Source organism: Elgaria multicarinata, chromosome 1 (genome assembly GCF_023053635.1).
Source record: "Elgaria multicarinata webbii isolate HBS135686 ecotype San Diego chromosome 1, rElgMul1.1.pri, whole genome shotgun sequence".
NCBI lineage: Eukaryota > Metazoa > Chordata > Lepidosauria > Squamata > Anguidae > Elgaria > Elgaria multicarinata.
Genome location: NC_086171.1, coordinates 4,053,334 through 4,073,939, shown reverse-complemented (window position 1 = coordinate 4,073,939; position 20,606 = coordinate 4,053,334). Strand labels below are relative to the sequence as shown.

The 20,606-nt window shown below is 47.3% G+C and overlaps 1 protein-coding gene across 1 annotated transcript in view; it reads left to right on the top strand.

Annotated features, from left to right (window-relative positions):
* The window catches only part of LOC134413404 (tumor necrosis factor receptor superfamily member 16-like), a 60,090-nt gene that overhangs the window by 18,693 nt on the left and 20,791 nt on the right, over positions 1-20,606 (top strand). The window contains exon 2 of the mRNA XM_063147586.1: positions 18,021-18,153. Within this exon, the coding sequence (XP_063003656.1) occupies positions 18,021-18,153 (133 nt within the window). The remainder of the gene's footprint in view (positions 1-18,020; positions 18,154-20,606) is intronic.

Below are 20,606 nucleotides of genomic sequence, written 5' to 3'. Positions count from 1 at the left end.
CAGGAAAAACTTCCTGAGTGTTAGAGCAGTATGACAATGGAATCAGTTCCCTAGGGAGGTTGTGGGCTCTCCCACCCTAGAGGCCTTCAAGAGGCAGCTGGACAACCGTCTGTCAGGGATGCTTTAGGGTGGATTCCTGCACTGAGCAGGGGGTTGGACTCGATGGCCTTGTAGGCCCCTTCCAACTCTACTATTCTATGGTTCTATGATTCTATGAAATAGAGAGAGAGATTGAGTGATCCCAGCACACTTCTGTTTCTGGCCTGCAACTCCTGACAAATTCCCCCCTCCCTTCTGCCAGCTTTGAAGAAATGGGGCCCTCGACAGAAAAACAGTTGCTGTCCACCAATGGAGACAGAATGCCAGGTTAGATGGACATTTTGGTCTCATCCAGCAGGGTATTTCTAGAACTAGGAGGAGAGGGCAGGAGATGGTGGTCAAAATTAGTCACCATCCTCAGCTCAGACTGAAAGAATTTTTATGACTGAGTTTGATGATTGTTGTTGCTGAACGGAGATCACTGGCCCTGTGACCATTACTGAACACCCGCTTAAACAATGCATTGTGTTTGGGATCCAGAGAGTCCAAAACATTTGCGTTATCTCAACATCTACCTTGAGTTAATGTCAAAGTAAACCATCATTTGGGATGGGCGCGGGGTGCAGAATGCGATATTCTTTTACCTTTCTGAACCAGCCAAGGACTTTCAGACAAGATAAGTGGTGGGGTGTGGGTGTGTGTGGGTGGGTGTTTGTGACCCTATGGAAAGAAGGACTGGGCTCCTGTATCTTTAACAGTTGCATAGAAAAGGGAATTTCAGCAGGTGTCATTTGTATGCATGCAGCACCTGGTGAAATTCCCTCTTCATCACCACAGTTGAAGCTGCAGGAGCTATACGAGAGTGACCAGATCCAAAAGAGGGCAGGGCTCCTGCAGCTTTAACTGTGGTGATGAAGAGGGAATTTCACCAGGTGCTGCCTGCATACAAATGACACCTGTTGAAATTCCCTTTTCAATATAACTGTTAAAGATAGAGGAGCCCGGTCCTCCTTTTCATAGGGTCATCCTAATTATTACACATGCATAATCTTTATTTAATGCTTACTATTTCCCCCAAATCAAACTACTCGAAATAAAAGCAGAGATAGAATGTAAAGGACCACACAATAAAAGTAATTTTATTTTATTACAGTAAAAGTATATATTATATATTAAAACCTCCTGTTCCAAATCACTCACTAGATTACGTTGTGCCAAAACAAATGTCATAATGCTTGTTGAGACAAAACTGTCTTAGGTAATACATTCTTCCAAAAGCCCTCAATGCTGTGATGTCTTCAGACCACTGTGCAAATGAGGAAGCTACGTTGTTCCCTCTATCCCCGTAATAATGAGTCTCTTGGCCAGTATGAGAGCTCATATGTTTATTTATTAATAAATAATACTTATATACTGCTTAATATTTTTTTAAAAAAATCTATTTTTATTATTTTATTATTATTATTTATTTATTTATTTATTTATTTATTTATTTATATAGCACCATCAATGTACATGGTGCTGTACAGAGTAAAACAGTAAATAGCAAGACTCTGCCGCATAGGCTTACAATCTAATAAAATCATAGTAAAACAATAAGGAGGGGAAGAGAATGCAAACAGGCACAGGGTAGGGTAAAACTAACAGTATAAAGTCTGCACAGCATCAAGTTTTAAAAGCTTTAGGAAAAAGAAAAGTTTTTAGTTGAGCTTTAAAAGCTGCGATTGAACTTGTAGTTCTCAAATGTTCTGGAAGAGCGTTCCAGGCGTAAGGGGCAGCAGAAGAAAATGGACGGAGCCGAGCAAGGGAAGTAGAGGCCCTTGGGCAGGCGAGAAACATGGCATCAGAGGAGCGAAGAGCACGAGCAGGGCAATAGTGTGATAATATATAAATATTAAAAAATACACTTCAATACATGATTAAAACACAATTAAAACATTTTCACTTAAAATAACGATACAAAAACATGTAACATACACTATCAAAACAATTCCAAACTACAAGAACAATACAGAATTGGACATCCACTCCTGGGAGCCAAGAAATAGATTCCAGACTGTGGAAATATAATTAGGCAATACAGAAACGTCCCTGAACAATAGCGAAGTATTGCACCATAATACCTGCCCAGAAGGAAGCCGCATCATATGTACCAAAGATGAGTCCACCATCTCATAACGCCAAAATTTATTGGAGGTGGTAGGTTTTCCAAAACAGATGCTGCGGTGTCTGGTAGACCCGGAAGAGCAACTTTTTCTGTATAGTGGTGCAGTTTCAAGGACTGCGGCGTTTTTGCCTGTGTAGGTTTTACTTATTTTTAAAAATATCGTTTTTTGTGCTGCTTCTTACCCCGGAGTAAGTCTCACTGAACTCGGAGAAGAGAAGAGAAGATTGAGGGGAGACATGATAGCACTCTTCAAATAATAGGTTGTCACACAGAGGAGGGCCAGGATCTCTTCTTGATCCTCCCAGAATGCAGGACACGGAATAACGGGCTCAAGTTAAAGGAAGCCAGATTCCGGCTGGACATCAGGAAAAACTTCCTGACTGTTAGAGCAGTGCGACAATGGAATCAGCTACCTAGGGAGGTTGTGGGCTCTCCCACACTAGAGGCATTCAAGAGGCAGCTGGACAACCATCTGTCAGGGATGCTTTAGGGTGGATTCCTGCATTGAGCAGGGGGTTGGACTCGATGGCCTTGTAGGCCCCTTCCAACTCTGCTATTCTATGATTCTATGATTCTACTTCTGAGCAGGCATGGACAGGATTGCGCTGACAGATCCTGGTGAACTCCTGCCCGTCAGTTGGTGATGCTCAGACAGTTCCCTGTCTTCAGAGCAAGGACTAGATGGGCAGGTTTTGAGGGGGACCCTAGACTTGCTACACACACACACACACACACCGCGCGCACACACACACACACACACACACACACACACACACACACACACACACGGAGGTATTGCCCTGAAGGCTTAGGAAACCAGAAAAGCCAGTAAAATACAAAGAAACGTTCTCAGGAGTGCTAACGCCTGATCATTTGCGGCACAGAGGGGCACGGAGCGGGGAAGGTTGATTATATGATATACAAAACAACTAACAAAGCTAGTCTTGTTGACCTTAATAAATATCCCCACATCCATATAATTAATACATTTATTAGATCAACCTTAAAATAAGAACATAAGAAACGCCATGCTGGATCAGACCAAGGGTCCATCTAGTCCAGCACTCTGTTCACCAGCCATCAGCCAGGGATGAACAAGCAGGACATGGTGCAACAGCACCCTCCCACCCATGTTCCCCAGCAACTGGTGCACACAGGCTTACTGCCTTGGATACTGGAGATAGCACACAACCATCAGGGCTAGCAGCCGTTGATAGCCTTCGCCTCCAGGAATTTATCCAACCCCCTTTTAAAGCCATCCAGATTGGTGGCCATCACTACGTCTTGTGGTAGTGAGTTCCATAATTTAACTCTGCGCTGTGTGAAGAAGTCCTTCCTTTTATTTGCCCTGGATCTCCCACCAATCAGTTTCATGGGATGACCCCGGGTTCTAGTATTTTGAGAGAGGGAAAAAAACGTCTCCCTAGCCACATTCTCCATACCATGCATAATTTTGTACACCTCTATCAGGTCTCCCCTTAGCCTGGGAGCTGGGAAATCCGGGTTCTAGTCCCCACTCGGCCATGGTTGCCCACTGGGTGACTTTGGGCCAGTCACAGCCTCTCAGCCCAACCTACCTTACAGGGTTGTTGTTGTTGTGAGGATAAAATAGAGCCGAGGAGGATTATGTATGCCACCTTGGGTCCCTTAGAGAGGAAAAAGGTGGGATATGACTGGAATAAATGAAAAATAAAATAAATAATAGACACTAGCCTTACTCAAGCTGGTGCTTTCCAGATGTGTTGTATCACAACTCCCATAATTCCCAGCCAGAGAGGAATCATAGAATAGCAGAGTTGGAAAGGGCCTACAAGGCCATCTAGTCCAACCCCCTGCTCAATGCAGGAATCCACCCTAAAGCATCCCTTACAGATGGTTCTCCAGCTGCCTCTTGAATGCCTCTAATGTGGGAGAGCCCACAACCTCCCTAGGTAACTGATTCCACCGTCGCACTGCTCTAACAGTCAGGAAGTTTTTCCTGATGTCCAGCTGGAATCTGGCTTCCTTTCACTTGAGCCCGTTATTCCATGTCCTGCACTCTGGGAGGATCAGGAAGAGATCCTGGCCCTCCTGTGTGTGACAACCTTTTAAGTATTTGAAGAGTGCTATCATATCTCCCCTTCATCCTCTCTTCTCCAGGCTAAACATGCCCAGTTCTTTCAGTCTCTCTTCATAGGGCTTTGTTTCCAGACCCCTGATCATCCTGGCTGCCCTCCTCTGAACCCGCTCCAGCTTGTCTGCGTCCTTCTTGAATTGTGGAGCCCAGAACTGGACGCAATACTCTAGATGAGGCCTAACCAGGGCCGAATAGAGGGGAACCAGTACCTTGCAACATCTGGAAGCTATACTTCTATTAATGCAGCCCAAAATAGCATTGGCCTTTCTTGCAGCCATATCACACTGTTGGCTCATATTCAGCTTGCGATCTACAACAATACCAAGGTCTTTCTCGTTTGTAGTATTGCTGAGCCAAGTGTAGTCCATGGAGTTGTAGTCCATGGTCAGCACCAGGTTGGGAAATCCTGCTATACGTTTGACACAGCTCCACACTTCTATTTGGGTTGGTTTTTTTAAGGTAGAGACACATCAGAATGTCTTGGTTTGGGGGCGGGATGGGGATAATGACGTTCTGTCTCACGAAAAGCATTAACAGCCCTCTTACTTTTCTATAGTGTTGTTCAAAATTATCTATTTGTGTAGATATAGATATTGTCTTTTCTCTTGACATTGAGTTGTTCAGAATATATATAAAGGATCTTTGAAACATCAAAGGAGCTGTAGCCTTTTCATCTGTGTAGTTCAGGGTTCCAAGCCTCAAACCCACGGTCCAGATTTTCCCCTCTGGGGTTCTCCATATTAGCCTCCCCAACAGGCAATAGTTTGGTGTTTCTGATTGCAGGATTCCTTTCAGTTCGTTTTTTATCAGGATTTATCTGGTACCCATCTCCTGTACTGAACAGGGGCGCAAACACAATCTACAGTCGAACTCCATACATTTCTGAATTTGCAGTGTGATTTGCACACATGCAAACACCCCCCGCAAAAATGCGTTCAACGGCGTGCATACATTTGAAAAATGTACATGAAAAGATGTGTACTTCTGAAAAATGCAAAGAAACACGCTTCAATCCATGGGAGAAGAATGTGCAGTGTGGTGTAGTGGTTAGAGTGTTAGACTGGGAGTTGGGAGATCTGGGGTCTAGTCCCTACTCGGCCATGGAAACCCACTGGGTGACTATGGGCCAGTCACAGACTCTCAACCCAACCCACCTCACAGGGTTGTTGTGAGGATTACATGGAAAGGAGGAGGATTATGTACGCCGCCTTGGGTTCCTTGAAGGAAAAAAGGTAGGATATAAATGTAATCAATAATAATAATAATAATAATTTCAAAAAGGTGCACAATTGATGCCTACATCTGGGGAAACGCACACGAAAAACGCACACGCATCTTCGTGCAAAAGGAAAAGAGAAGATTGTGGTCTGATGCACGAGACAGAATTCCCAGCTTGAATTTGGAGAATTTTGACAAGCTTGACATTTTGGTTGTATTGTATGCACATACAGGCTCTGGACGCAGCAATCCCAGTTCCCTGCTTTATGAGTAAAGATGTGAATGAATAGCCAATCAGAGGGCTCAACACAGGCACCAGCCAAGACCATTGCCTCAAGCCGTCACCTGGGTATCCTGCACAATTCCAACCCTGGCTGGCTGCAAGCTCATACCCATTTATCTGGACATAAGCCCCATTAAACCCAATGGGATTTACCTCTGAGTAGACTCTGTCGAGAACTGGGCTTCCCTTCCAGCTGTCTTGCTTCCCCCTTGGGGGGGGCATGCCACACATTGAGGGGCTACTGGGCTAGTTGTCTTCAGTCCCAGCTGAAACCATGGCTGTTGCTAGACGAGGCCTTAGCGCGGTGTGAGGCCCGGTCTCCCTCCTGTGCATCCAGATGACGCACAGGGGATCCCGAGGTCAGGCCGGGCTAAGACCTCAGCGCTCATAGTAGCGCTGTGCTCATCGGGCCGCGGGGGGGATCACGGGGGGGGGGAGATAGGGGCCGGGGGAAAGGCCAGACCCGGCAGGAGAGAGGGGGTGGAGAAGAATGGGCACGGGCACGGGCATCGGGGACGGGGGGGGAAAAGAAGGACGGGGGACAAGGCATGGTGGACGGGGGTAGGACGGGCGAGCGAGCGGGCAGGGGGGGCATCAGGCATTGTGTGTGGGGGAAATTAGGGACGGGGGAGCAGGGGACCCTATATTTATTTATTTTTAAACTAGGGTGACCAACTGTCAGGATTTCCCCGGATTTGTCCTGGTTTTTGTTCTTTCCATGGTGTCAGGGGGGATTTTCTATAATTTTCAATAATGTCCTGGAATGACACACCTTCCTCTTTAAGGCTGCCATTAGCATGGCAGGAGGGAGTGACATGCTTTCTTGAGGCACATCATTCCCCCACCCCGAGCTCCAATTGAGGTCTTAAAGGGGAAAGTGGGTCATTCGTGGACATTATAGAAAAGGCCCCAATTGGAGTGGATGGTGGTGGTGCAGAATGAAATCCTTTCCCCTCCTCCACTCCAATCGGGTTCTTTAAGGTGGCGGGGGAATAACGTACTTTCTGCAGGACTCAGAAAGCTGCTTACACACACACACACTAGGTGTCCTCTTTTTTGGTTTCCCAAATATGGTCAACCTATTTAAACCTACCTTTTCCGGTGGTGCGTTCCTGCGCACATGGCCCTTTAAGATTAAAAAAAATGGCGGACGCGACGGGGCTTTCCCTTGCCCTATTGCGTGTTATGTCTGGAAAAGGGCGACGGCGCGCGCTAGCTGTAGCGTGCCGTCGCCCCGACTCCCGGCCGGATTATCCGGTAGGTCTAGCAAGGCCCAAAGTGTAGTTATAAACACTGGATTGCACATTTTTACCATTTCCCCTCGTTTCATAGAATCATAGAATAGCAGAGTTGGAAGGGGCCTACAAGGCCATCGAGTCCAACCCCCTGCTCAATGCAGTTTGCCTAAATTTAAATTGCAAGTTCCCTGGGGCAGAGACTTGACACTTGCTTACTCTGTAAAGCACCATATATCAACATCTGAGGCCCTCCGAGGGAGGCTCCGAGGACGGCAACAAGGAAAGGGACTTCTCAGTGGTAGCCCCCTGATTGTGGGATGCTTTCCCCAGCGAGGTCCACCTGGCACCAACCTTGCCTTCCTTTTGCTGCCAAGTTAAGACTTCCCTCTGTTCCCGACCATTTGATGGCACATGATGGGGCATTTATGTCCATTGTTTTATCAGGTCCTGGTATCTTGTTGTAACTGTGTGCGTGCTTTTGGCTGTTTTAAAATGTGTTTAAACTTTGTATGTCGAAGAGTTGATGTTATGTTTTTATTATCTTGAATTTGTGGGTTGCAATTTTTATTTTATTTTTTGAATCGCCTAGAAAGCTTTGGCTATTAGGCTGTATAGAAATGAAATGAGAGGAAATAAATATACAGGGATGAGGAACTGATGAACCTCATATGCTGCTGAATTCTGAATCCCATCAACCCCGACCACCATAGCCAGTGGCCAGGAATGCTAGGAATTGTAGTCTAATTCTATCTGGAGGATGACAGGTTCCTACCCTTGATATATTTTATTTATTCATTCATTGCATTTATATCTCGCTTTTTCCCCCCTCCAAGGAACCCAAAACGGCATACATAATCCTCCTCCTCACCTCCATGTTATCCTCACAACAACAACAACCCTGTGAGGTAGGTTGGGCTGAGAGTCTGTGACTGGCCCAAAGTCACCCAGTGGGTTTCCATGGCTGAGTGGGGACTAGAACCCGGTTCTCTTCATAGAATCATAGAATAGCAGAGTTGGAAGGGGTCTACAAAGCCATCGAGTCCAACCCCCTGCTCAATGCAGGAATCCACCCTAAAGCATCCCTGACAGGTGGTTGTCCAGCTGCCTCTTGAAGGCCTCTAGTGTGGGAGAGCCCACAACCTCCCTGAGTAACTGATTCCATTGTCGTACTGCTCTAACAGTCAGGAAGTTTTTCCTGATGTCCAGCTGGAATCTGACTTCCTTTAACTTGAGCCTATTATTTCATGTCCTGCACTTTGGGAGAATCGAGAAGAGATCCTGGCCCTCCTCTGTGTGACAACCTTTGAAGTCTTTGAAGAGTGCTCTCATGTCTCCCCTCAATCTTCTCTTCTCCATGCTAAACAGGCCCAGTTCTTTCAGTCTCTCTTCATAGGGCTTTTTTTCCAGACCCCTGATCATCCTGGCTGCCCTCCTCTAAACACGCTCCAGCTTGTCTGCATCCTTCTTGAATTGTGGAGCCCAGAATTGGACGCAATACTCTAGATGAGGCCTAACCAGGGCCGAATAGAGAGGAACCAGTACCTCACGTGACAGAATAGAGAGGAACCAGTACCTCTCTTGACTCCCAGTCCAACACTCTAACCACTACACTACATGGTTCTCTATGCCGAGGATGATAAATAAATAAGTAAATAAATAAATAAATAAATAAGGTAATGGTAAACAACCACCAAATCTCTCCCTCGCTCCTTGGCGATCTACCATCTCCGGGGTGCCCTGGCTCTGCACCCAGATCCATTGTGGTAAGTCAGCGGAAAAAATGTTCCAGCTGAAGTTGTTTCTCTCCCACTCATGCTGCTCCTTACAGCTGTTTTCATGTCCTGTCAAGCTGCCTTTTCTGGTGGGGAAAAACACACACTTGAAACGGAAAGCTTCCCAGCAGATCTGTGCAGCATATTGACCTCGGCAGGGTGAGCGAAGCGTGGGCGACGAGACACATTTGAATGCTGTAAAAGCAATAAAACAGGGGTGTTGAACGTCAGGCCCGTGGGCCAAATCCAGCCTACCTGGGGTCCGGATCTGGCCCTCTGGGGTTCACCAGATAGCCACGCCTCCTTCTTGTGCCCCTTTCCTGATTGTTTGGTGGCTTCCTGGCATTTGTGCAGCTTTTTCCCCCCGTTCTGCAGTGTTGAAATTCCTCTTCTGCTAGGGTGCGAGGTGTGTGATAATTTGCAGCATTCACAGAGGGGGGATTTAACCCTTTCTTCTCTTGCTGTGGTTGTGAGAAAAAGTCCTTCTCTGAATGGCATTTGCTTGGAGGGGTGTGTGTGTCTCCCATTGGCTGCAAAGGGAGATCCCACCGCTACCACCACCCCTGGCAAGCAAATACAACTTTAGAAAAATGGTATTCTTCAGGGCTACAATAGGATAGAAAAGAAGCAAATTTTCCCCCATTCCTGCTAAATTCCCAATAATTATCAGCCCCCGTCCCAGCTGCTACACATTAAAAAGGTGCACATTAAGTGCAAAGTTGCATTTAAGGTCATGTGCAGTTTGGCCCTAAGTTGATTGGAAAGGCCCTGGTTAGGCCTCATCTAGAGTATTGCGTCCAGTTCTGGGCTCCACAATTCAAGAAGGCTGCAGACAAGCCGGAGCGTGTTCAGAGGAGGGCAACCAGGATGATCAGGGGCCTGGAAACAAAGCCCTATGAAGAGAGACTGAAAGAACTGGGCATGTTTAGCCTGGAGAAGAGAAGGCTGAGGGGAGACATGATAGCACTCTTCAAAGACTTGAAAGGTTGTCACACAGGAAAGCCAGGATCTCTTCTCGATCCTCCCAGAGTGCAGGACACGGAGTAACGGGCTCAAGTGACAGGAGGCCAGATTCCAGCTGGACATCAGGAAAAACTTCCTGACTGTTAGAGAGCTTCGGCTATTGGGCGGTATAAAAATGAAATGAAATGAAATGAAATGAAATAAATAAATAAATAAACAAACAAACAAACAAATAAATAAATAAATAAATAAATAAGACAATGGAATCAGTTACCTAGGGAGGTTGTGGGCTCTCCCACCCTAGAGGCCTTCAAGAGGCAGCTGGACAACCACCTGTCAGGGATGCTTTAGGGTGGATTCCTGCATTGAGCAGGGGGTTGGACTCGATGGCCTTGTAGGCCCCTTCCAACTCTGCTATTCTATGATTCTATGATCTGGTTTGGAGCAGAGTATGCAAATAGAGACCAAGAAATTAGGTTTGGTGAACATAGAACAAATTGCAAATCAGCAATGTGTCAATTCCCCCCCCCCCCCATAACCTATTCCACAATCGCAATGTGTGTCTACCTCTGGTTTCACCTACAGACAGGGCTGGATTAATCAGAGTGGAAAGCACATTATAATACAAGGGACAAGGATTATGATATATCTCTAGATAAAGCCGAGGTGGGCAACTTGTGGCCCTCCAGATGTTGCTGAACTGCTAACAGCCAGTGGTGAGGACTGAGGGGGTTGCAGTCCAACAAGCCGCAAGGTACCCACCCACCTATCCCTGAGATTAAGGCTTACCGGCACAATAATTTATATATACGTCCCATCAGATGTGCCTCCTGCTTTTTTAATGTCTGCCTGCCTCTGTCCATCTATCGTGCCCCTCCAACGGATTTGGTGTCATGGGCAAATCTGCCCAAATTTTAACGCTGGGCCTGTTATAGCCTTGCAAGTAGGTCAGCTGTCCAGGCCTAGGCTTTGCACTGCCCTCTATGACGAGCAGTAACGGTTTCAGCCGTAAACCTGTTGTGAGGGTTTTAGGGCTGAGCAGTTCGAGAAGCCAGGAGAACCTTGGCTCTGATGTCCTCTGGTAAAGTGCTCTCTTGTATGGCTTCACCCACAGCAATGGACAGAATTTGTTGCTAGAAAGCTGCCATTTAAAATGTCCCACAATGCCTCAGAGTGCCCGACTCACTCTGAGGCACTGGGGGTGGGGGTAAATGGCAGCTCCCATTTATAATACCCACAATTGTTCATTGTGACGCTTGTTCATGCACTGGTTATTTCTCGGCTGGACTACTGCAACCCTCTTCTCTCTGGCCTTCCTTCTTCTCACATCAGTCCGTTGGTTTCTGTCCACCACTCTGCCGCTAAGATCATCTTCTTGGCTCGCCGCTCTGACCATGTTACTCCGCTTCTGAAATCTCTTCATTGGCTTCCAATTCACTTCAGAATCCAATATAAACTTCTCCTGTTGACCTTCAAAGCTTTTCACGGTCTAACTCCTTCCTATCTCTCCTCTCTCATCTCACGCTATTGCCCCGCTCGTGCTCTCCGCTCCTCTGATGCCATGTTTCTTGCCTGCCCAAGGGTCTCTACTTCCCTTGCTCGGCTTCATCCATTTTCTTCTGCTGCCCCTTACGCCTGGAACGCTCTTCCAGAATATTTGAGAACTACAAGTTCAATCGCAGCTTTTAAAGCTCAGCTAAAAACCTTTCTCTTTCCTAAAGCTTTTAAAACTTGATGTTGTTTGGACTTTATACTGTTAGTTTTACCCTACCCTGTGCCTGTTTGCATTCTCTTCTCCTCCTTATTGTTTTACCATGATTCAATTAGAATGTAAGCCTATGCGGCAGGGTCTTGCTATTTACTGTTTTACTGTCTTGCTCTGTACAGCACCATGTACATTGATGGTGCTATATAAATAAATAAATAATAATAATAATAACAATGCCTTGGGAATTGTGGAATTGACTTGATGGCCTTATAGGTCCCTTCCAACTCTACTATTCTAGGAGTCTATCATAAATCAGACTTGAACCCTTCAAATTGAAGATGCCTTCAAAACAGAGGACAGTCTCCTGGCTGCCCTTCAAACAGAGAACTGCCCTCTATAAAAGAGGACACAGGGCCACCCTACGATGCCACATCTCCCATTCCATCTCTTCCTTTTATCCCAACAAAGGTCCTGAAAGGGATTCAATCAGCCTTTTCCCATCCCTGGTGCCTTCCCAATGTTTTGTACTTCTACTCCCATCAGCCCCAGCCAGCAATGGCCAGGCATGCTGGGTTTTGTAGTCCAACAGTTGGGGTGAAAGGGGGATCTGGAGAACATTTGTGCACACCTGATAAAGAATCTGGCTGAATTGACACCAGAGTTTGACCCCTCCAATTATTATTATTATTATTATTATTATTATTATTATTATTATTATTATTATTTTATTTATTTATATAGCACCATCAATGTACATGGTGCTGTACAGAGTAAAACAATAAAACAGCAAGACCCTGCCGCATAGGCTTACATTCTAATAAAATCATAATAAAACAATAAGGAGGGGAAGAGAGTGCACCAAACAGGCAGTATAAAAGTCAGAACAAAATCAAGTTTTTAAAGCTTTAGAAAAAAAAATTTTTTTTAGCTGAGCTTTAAAAGCTGCAATTTAACTTGTAGTTCTTAAATGTTCTGGAAGAGCGTTCCAGGCGTAAGGGGCAGCGGAAGAAAATGGACGAAGCCGAGCAAGGGAAGTAGAGACCCTTGGGCAGGCGAGAAACATGGCATCAGAGGAGCGAAGAGCACGAGCGGGGCAATAGTGTGAGATGAGAGAGGAAAGATAGGAAGGAGCTAGACAGTGAAAAGCTTTGAAGGTCAACAGGAGAAGTTTATATTGGATTCTGAAGTGAATTGGAAGCCAATGAAGAGATTTCAGCAGTGGAGTAACGTGGTCAGAGCGGCGAGCCAAGAAGATGATCTTAGCAGCAGAGTGGTGAACAGAAACCAACGAACTGATGTGAGAAGAAGGAAGGCCAGTGAGAAGAAGGTTGCAGTAGTCCAGCCGAGAAATAACCAATGCATGAACAAGAATCTTGGCAGAAGAGACAGACAAAAATGATCGAATCCTGGCAATGCCCGGGACGCCTGTGTCTGCTCAATCCCTCTCGCGTTCATTTTCACAGAGTACAACACGCGAGGCCTGCTAGACTCGACCTGTATTTTCCACGTGCCACGGGAGAGGAGGGTGCAGCCTCACTGCGTTCTTTCTTGCGTGTGTGGTAAAGAGGGCGAGTTCCGCCTCCGGGCGCTAAAGCCACACACCGAGCTGTGAAGAATAGCGGGGCCCTTTTATGAGGGAGTCTCCCGGTGGTTCGCATCCATTGATGACTCAGCCAGGCCTCTCCATCAACCTTGCCTGCCAGGTGCTTCACATTCCCAGTTCCTAGAAAGGGGGATCCGGGACACACTGGGGATGGTTTGGAAAAAGGCTGGAGAAAACGACTCTAGAGTATGCAGAGAGCACTTGAAAGGCACTCTGTCTAGTGGTTGAAATGAAAAGCATCTGGGTGAAAGAAACATTTGGAGAAATATAACCATCTAACATTCGTGATGAGCCATCCGAAACAAACTTACCTAAGAGCAAGTCCCAACTGAGACTGAGTCCTGAGTAGACATGGGGGTAAATCCAGATTTAGTCACAACAAGACCCACAGGACTCAATGGGACGTAAATCTGTCTAGTGTAAATCCCACTGATTTCAATGGGTCTACTCTAAGAATGACTAAACTTGGATCCAGCCCATGTACAGGATCGTGTTGTTAGGACACAGGTTTGCCGCTAGCTGGGATTGTTTAGCTTGGGAAAAAGGAGGCTAAGGGGAGACCTGATAGAGGTGTACAAAATTAAGCCTGGTGTGGAGAATGTGGAGAGGGAGACATTTTTCTCCCTCTCCCAAAATACTAGAACCCAGTGGGATCATCCCAAGAAGCTGATTAGTGGGAGATTCAGGACAGATAAAAGAAAGGACTTCTTCACGCAGCACAGAGTTAAACTACGGAATTGGCCACCAATTTAGATGTCTTTAAAAGGGGGTTGGATAAATTAGGGTGACCATATTTGAGAAACCAAAAAAGAGGACACCTAGTGTGTGTGTGGGGAAGCAGCTTTCTGAGTCCTGCAGAAAGTACGTTATTCCCCTGCCACCTTAAAGAACCCGATTGGAGTGGAGGAGGGGAAAGGATTTCATTCTGCACCACCACCATCCACTCCAATGGGGGACTTTTCTATAATGTCCACGAATGACCCACTTTCCCCTTTAAGACCTCAATTGGAGCTCGGGGTGGGGGAATGATGTGCCTCAAGAAAGCATGTCACTCCCTCCTGCCATGCTAATGGCAGCCTTAAAGAGGAAGGTGTGTCATTCCAGGACATTATTGAAAATTATAGAAAATCCCCCCTGACACCATGGAAAGAACAAAAACCAGGACAAATCCAGGGAAATCCTGACAGTTGGTCACCCTAGATAAATTCCTGGAGGAGAAGGCTATCAATGGCTACTAGTCCTTATGGCTATGTGCTACCTCCAGTTGTAGAGGCAGCAACCCTATGTACACCAGTTGTTGGGGAACATGGGTGGGAGGGTGCTGTTGCATCATGTTCTGCTTGTGGATTCCCCGTGGGCAGCTGGTTGGCCACTGTGTGAGCAGAGTGTATCACCCCCTACCAATGGGCACGACGGCACTTCACAGAATGCAAGAAGACAGCTGGCACATTCCAGGCTAGGGATTCTGGGAGTTATTATAGTCCAACACATCTGGAAGGCCTCCGGTTGGGGAAGGCTGGACCACATAGCGATGTCACTTATATATTGGTGGGTGATCATATGTGAGAGGGTCTTCTCTACATTGGCCCCACTCCTTTGGGACAAGCTGCCATCGGAGGTCTGCCAGGCTCCGTCATCGCAGGCTTTTAGGAAGGCCTTACACTACCCTGTGCCTGTTTGCATTCTCTTCCCCTCCTTATTGTTTTACTATGATTTTATTAGATTGTAAGCCTATGCGGCAGAGTCTTGCTATTTACTGTTTTACTCTGTACAGCACCATGTACATTGATGGTGCTATAATAATAATAATAATAATAATAATAATAATAATAATAATAATAATAATAATATAGTTTTACCATGACCTTCTCATGATATGAGTGCTGTTGTTCCTGCTATTGCTGCCTGGTTTTATTGTTGGCTTTTACCATTTTTAATTGCTGTTTTATTGTGTCTCTGCTTTTATCGCTTCTAATATTTTAGCTGTTTTTATGTATTTGGTTGCTGGAAGCCACCTTGCGAGGGCTTCTGTCATGTCTTCAATCAATCAATCAATATACTTAGGCTTTTGCTATAAGATGATGCGTACTAAAGCTACATCAGCCTAAAAGAAACAAACCAGAAGGTTAATAGTCTGAACACCTGGTTGCTGAAATGGGAAGGGGGGGGCCACGTAAGCCCCAGACAGGACGGGCCCTTTCTAGGGGTGTGGAAACCTGGCTGAGGCTAATTCACTTGGAACAGGGCTGCCTTCTGTTTTGCAAAGCGCTTCATGTAAAGTGTGATGAGAGAGCAGATTCCCCCGATGCAATTCGCTTCCCCCACCACCCCGGCCCTGTCTGTCCCTCCTCCCTGCTTTTCCACTACGCTTTCAAGATGGCCTTGTAATAATTAACTATCTCCAGATGCAGGGCAAGCTAATTAATTTTCTTTGTTCTTGGCTTGGGGGCAGAGGAGAGACAATCTTCCACAGCGGCGAGGCCCCCATGAAAGGGAGATGAAACCCGGCCCAGCAGGGACCGCGGGTGTTTCCGTGTCTCGGCGGGTTTGTGCATTCTTCTGTTTTCTTTCCCGGACGACTTTTCTTTTTGCAAAAAGTGCAGAACAGATGCCAAAGGAGCAGGGAACGACAGGGCAGGTTTCAGCTTCATTCGAACAGGGGTTTGGGCTCTGGACAGAGACACAGACCTGGGGTCAGGGGTTTGCTTGTATGTTAGAATGGGGTTTTTGTCCCCTTTGACTCAGATCTATCAGCCGGGGTGGAAAAAGGTTCGGCCGGTGCCAGCTGTGGGGTTTCACATTTGAGACCTCCTCTTGCGTGCTTCTTAGCTGGATTCCTCGGCAGAGGGAGGGGGAGGGCCCCCTTTTCGGCCTGAGAGGTGTTTCGGTGTGTGACATGCCTGCATTCCAAAGGTTATTAATAGAGACCCTACGGGGTGGAGATCGAGCCAGGAGGAAGCGAGGCTCAGAAGAAGAAGAACGCCACAGTCTCTGAAGTTGGAGGGGCGTGCAGCTCCTTCTGAAGGCCGGATTGTACAACGGTGCGCTGCCCTGAGCCTCGCTGAGCACAGCTAAAAGGGACGCATTTTCTCTCCCCTTTCCCTCACCGGCAAGCCCCGTCCTGCACCGAAAGACACGCGTTTTGCTTTTCTGCAACCTCAGCAGATTACGCGACCGGGCACGCCTTTGTGTAATTTCTCTTAGCATGCCTCGTTGTATTCTGCCTTTGTAGACTGTTTTGCGTGCTGGGAATTGGGGTGTTTGCCTGTTCTGGATGGGGTTGCGCTCCCTCCGAAGGGGCAGGTCCGTAGTTTGGGGAATGCTCCTGGGCCCATCTCTGTCACTGGAGGTGACCTCAGTGGTGACCTCGGTGGCCCGGAGCTCCCATTATCAACTTCGGTTGCTACACCAACTACTCCCGTTCCTGGATCGCGATAACCTTGCCACGGTCATCCATACACTGGCAACCTCACAATTAGACTACTGCAACACGCTCCACGTGGGGCTACCCGCGTGACGTGAATGTCAGCGAACCAGACTGCAGCCATTTTGCAAGTGAACCAGACCGCCGCCATTTTGCAAGTGAACCAGACTGCAGCCATTTTGCAAGTGAACCAGACCGCCGCCATTTTGCAAGTGAACCAGACTGCAGCCATTTTGCAAGTGAACCAGACCACCGCCATTTTTAGGGCCTGGTCTTACACCTTCTGCTTTGCTCTATTTGCTGATGCTCTGTTTGATAAATGTCCATTTTGCTTTGCTAGTATAATCTATTCTAGCTTCTGCAGATGTTGCAGAAAACAACTTTAGTGCCTGCTTTCCACTCACCCTTGTCTAGAGGGAAGTTTAGGCAGGAAACCGCAACATCTGAAATGGGCACCCAGATGGTGGTAGTTGTTTTTATTGCAGCTGACTGAACAACTGATAACTTTCCACTTGCCACTTTCCAATACTCTAGAGGAGGCCTAACCAAGGCCGAATAGAGAGGAACCAGTACCTCACGTGATTTGGAAGCTATACTTCTATTAATGCAGCCCAAAATAGCATTGGCCTTTCTTGCAGCCATATCACACTGTTGGCTCATATTCAGCTTGTGATCTACAACAATTCCAAGATCCTTCTCGTTTGTAGTATTGCTGAGCCAAGTGTCCCCCATCTTGTAACTGTGCCTTTGGTTTCTATTTCCTAGATGTAGAACTTGGCATTTATCCCTATTAAATTTCATCCTGTTGTTTTCAGCCCAGCACTCCAGCCTATCAAGATCACTTTGAAGTTTGTTTCTGTCTTCCAGGGTATTAGCTATCCCACCCAATTTTGTGTCATCTGCAAATTGATCAGCGTTCCCTGCACCTCCTCGTCCAAATCATTCCGACCCAGGGAAAGAGTTAGGGGCTACACAAAGTGCTGAAGCCCCATTCTGCTGGACACTTTATGCAACCGCCAAAGCAAGGGTGTTGAACCTCCTTTGGCTCAAGGGCCGAATGCGTTTTCGGAAAACCTCTCCGGGGCTGCATTCTGGTGGTGGCTGTAGCTAAAGGCAGAAGGATCGTGGACAAAACAGCAGCCTATTTGAGCTTCGAGGTCCTCGTGCCAATAACGAAGCCGTAGAAGAGGCAGATCGAAATGGGGGGAAACGACGAAATGGTGGACGATTGGGAGAGAGCGATGGTCATGAGGTGGGGCCAGTTTAGCAGCCGAAGGGGAAATCGAAATGGGTCCCCTGTTCCCTGCCATAGGGCGGGCAGGCGAATGACAATCTGGAATGTAGGATGGAAACAGGAAAGTGTATCTCTCCCCCCCCCCCACAACCCCCCCCACACACACACCTCAAATTGGCTCCTGCCAAAATTATTTCGCAGTTATCCCAGCCCTTGATCCCTCTGGCTCATCCTGTGTCGCTTTTATCTTTCCAGGTTTTGGCCCATCAGGGTTGCAAAAATGGGCATTCCACCTCCGCTGGAGATTGCTGTGACCTCTGCCCTCCGGGTTATGGGGTTACTGTTCCCTGTGGCCTCGCCAACACCAAATGTGAACCATGCCAAGAAAGTGAGTATGGGACGCTGGGTGTGGCAGGGGGGCGGGAAGGGGGGAGGAGACACCCTGGGAGGATTTGGCCGTGTCACTTAAAGCTGACTGACATGCTTCGAAAAATCTCGTGGTGAGGTTCTTCTTGGAGTATTAGCATTGCAGGTTGTGAGTCACGTTCTGGAGTGCAATTTGGGTAGAATACGGTGGAGGCTGGTGGCTCCAATATCAGTGGGGTGGTGAATTTATTTATTTATTTATTTATTACATTTATGTACCGCCCCACAGCCGAAGCTCTCTGGGCGGTTCACAAAAATTAAAACAGTAAACATTAAAAAGGATACAAAATTTTAAAAACATCGGAAACATAAAAACAACGGTATAAAAACAACAACATCCATTTAAAAAACAACAGTTCTGGGGTCCGTTAGAAAGCAAACTTAGCGTTGCTAAATGCTGTTAAATGCCTGGGAGAAGAGAAAAGTCTTGACCTGGCGCCTGAAAGATAACAATGTTGGCGCCAGGCGAGCCTCATCGGGGAGATCATTCCACAGTCGGGGGGCCACCACCAAAAATGCCCTCTCCCTTGTTGCCATCCTCCGAGCTTCCCTCGGAGTAGGCACTCGGAGGAGGACCTTAGATGTTGCGCACAGTGTACGGGTAGGTTCATGTCTGCTCCAGGTTTCAGTCAGAAATAGTCAGAACCCTGAAGGTGCAGAAGCAGCTTGAAGAACTCCTGGAGCGGATTCAACGCCCCCTGATGTCAGAGCCACCAGCCTCCACTGAAGAATGCACACCTTACTGTCTCGCAGGGAAGCAGCACACCTGGCCTGTTCTAAGGCACTAGTTTTAGCCATACAAAGAGCCGCACATTTTTGTTTCAATTTCTTTTCATGTGGGAGCACATTTTAAAATGCAATGTGTCCCCCCCCCCCCTTTGCAGTATGAAGTGGTGCAGGCCAGAACAACCTCAACCACTTCTTTTTTCTGATCGTACGAAATAGGCCCACGTTTTACTGGACATTCCCTGGAGAATCCCAGCTGGAAAGTTCCATCAACGTGGGAAATTCTCTTTCTGCATCCTTTCCCCAGCTAAACGTGTTAGTCCCAAACACCTGGAGACACCAGGACATCAAATTGGTTCTGGAAGTATAATAGGATCTAGTGCAACTGGCACAAAAGTGCTGTAAACACTTTCAGACTTTCTGGCTCCCGTTAGTGGCCACGTTTTGCACCGATAGAAGTTTCTGAACCGTCTTCAAGGGCAGTCCCACATAAAGCACATTGCAGTAGTCCAGCTTGGAGGCAACTACTAGTGCATTGGTAACAAAGCCTTAATGTACACCAAGCAGGATATTGCACTATGAAAGCGGCACGTGGTCTGTGTCCATGGGCCCCAACAGTTGTCAGTGCACTTCAATACCGCTATAAAGCAGTCATGTGACTCCTGCCTCTTATATACTGCTTTCATAGTGCAATACCCTGCTTGGTCTGGATGAGGCCTCCTTCCAGCAGCTGGGAGAAGGCACTCCGACTCCTAATGCGAAGTACGAATGCCAACTGAATCCATCCAGTTTTCTTTGGCTCTTAAACGTTTGCGCTGAGCTCGCTGTAAGCCACGGGGCTGGGGGATCCTGGGAGATCCGGGCAGGCTGCCAGAGGCGAAAGAGCCCAGCTACAACAACAATGGCACGCTCAGCAAGGGAACGGAGCCTCCCTTTCTCTATAGGGCAGAGGTGGCTCCGATATCTGATCCCTGGGATCTCCCGTTTTAAAAAGGGTTCAGGTAGACGGCGACTGGAAAAAACGTTCTCAGCCAGAGGCACCGGAATTGCTGCTGCATCGCCGTCAAACCCTCTTTCAGTCCAAGGGCCAACGAGAATTTCGGCGGAGCTCTCAGGGGCTCCATTCCAGTGATGGGCGGGGCTCAATGCAAAAGTGGGTGGAGCCAAAGGCAAAAGACGGGTTGGGGGGCGCCCAAATCCCAGCCTATTTATTTATTTATTATTTATATTTTTATAGCGCGCCTCACCATTTCTGGCATCGAGGCGCTTTACAATCACATATAAAACAATTCCATTAAATCCCTCAACCCACATTAAGACAATTCCATTAAAACCCTCACCCTCAAACCATGAAAAGCCCTCAACCCCAATTTAAACCACCCCCTCCCCAGACTCTTGTGAAAATAAAAATGCCTTACAAAGGCGTTTGAAGCAATTGAGAGGGGGAGCCTGTCTAATCTCCAGGGGCACATTGTTCCATAACCGGGGGCCAGCCACTGAAAAAGCCCTGGCCCCCGCACAATCCAATTTGTAGCGGGGGACCACAAGGGCACCCTGCTCCTGAGAGCGAGTCTGCCAATGGTGAGACACAGGAGAAAGGCGAGGGCTCAGGTATCCAGGACCCAAGCAATGCAGGGCTTTATACATGGCCAACAAGACCTTGTGGCGCACCCTAGCAGCCACCGGCAG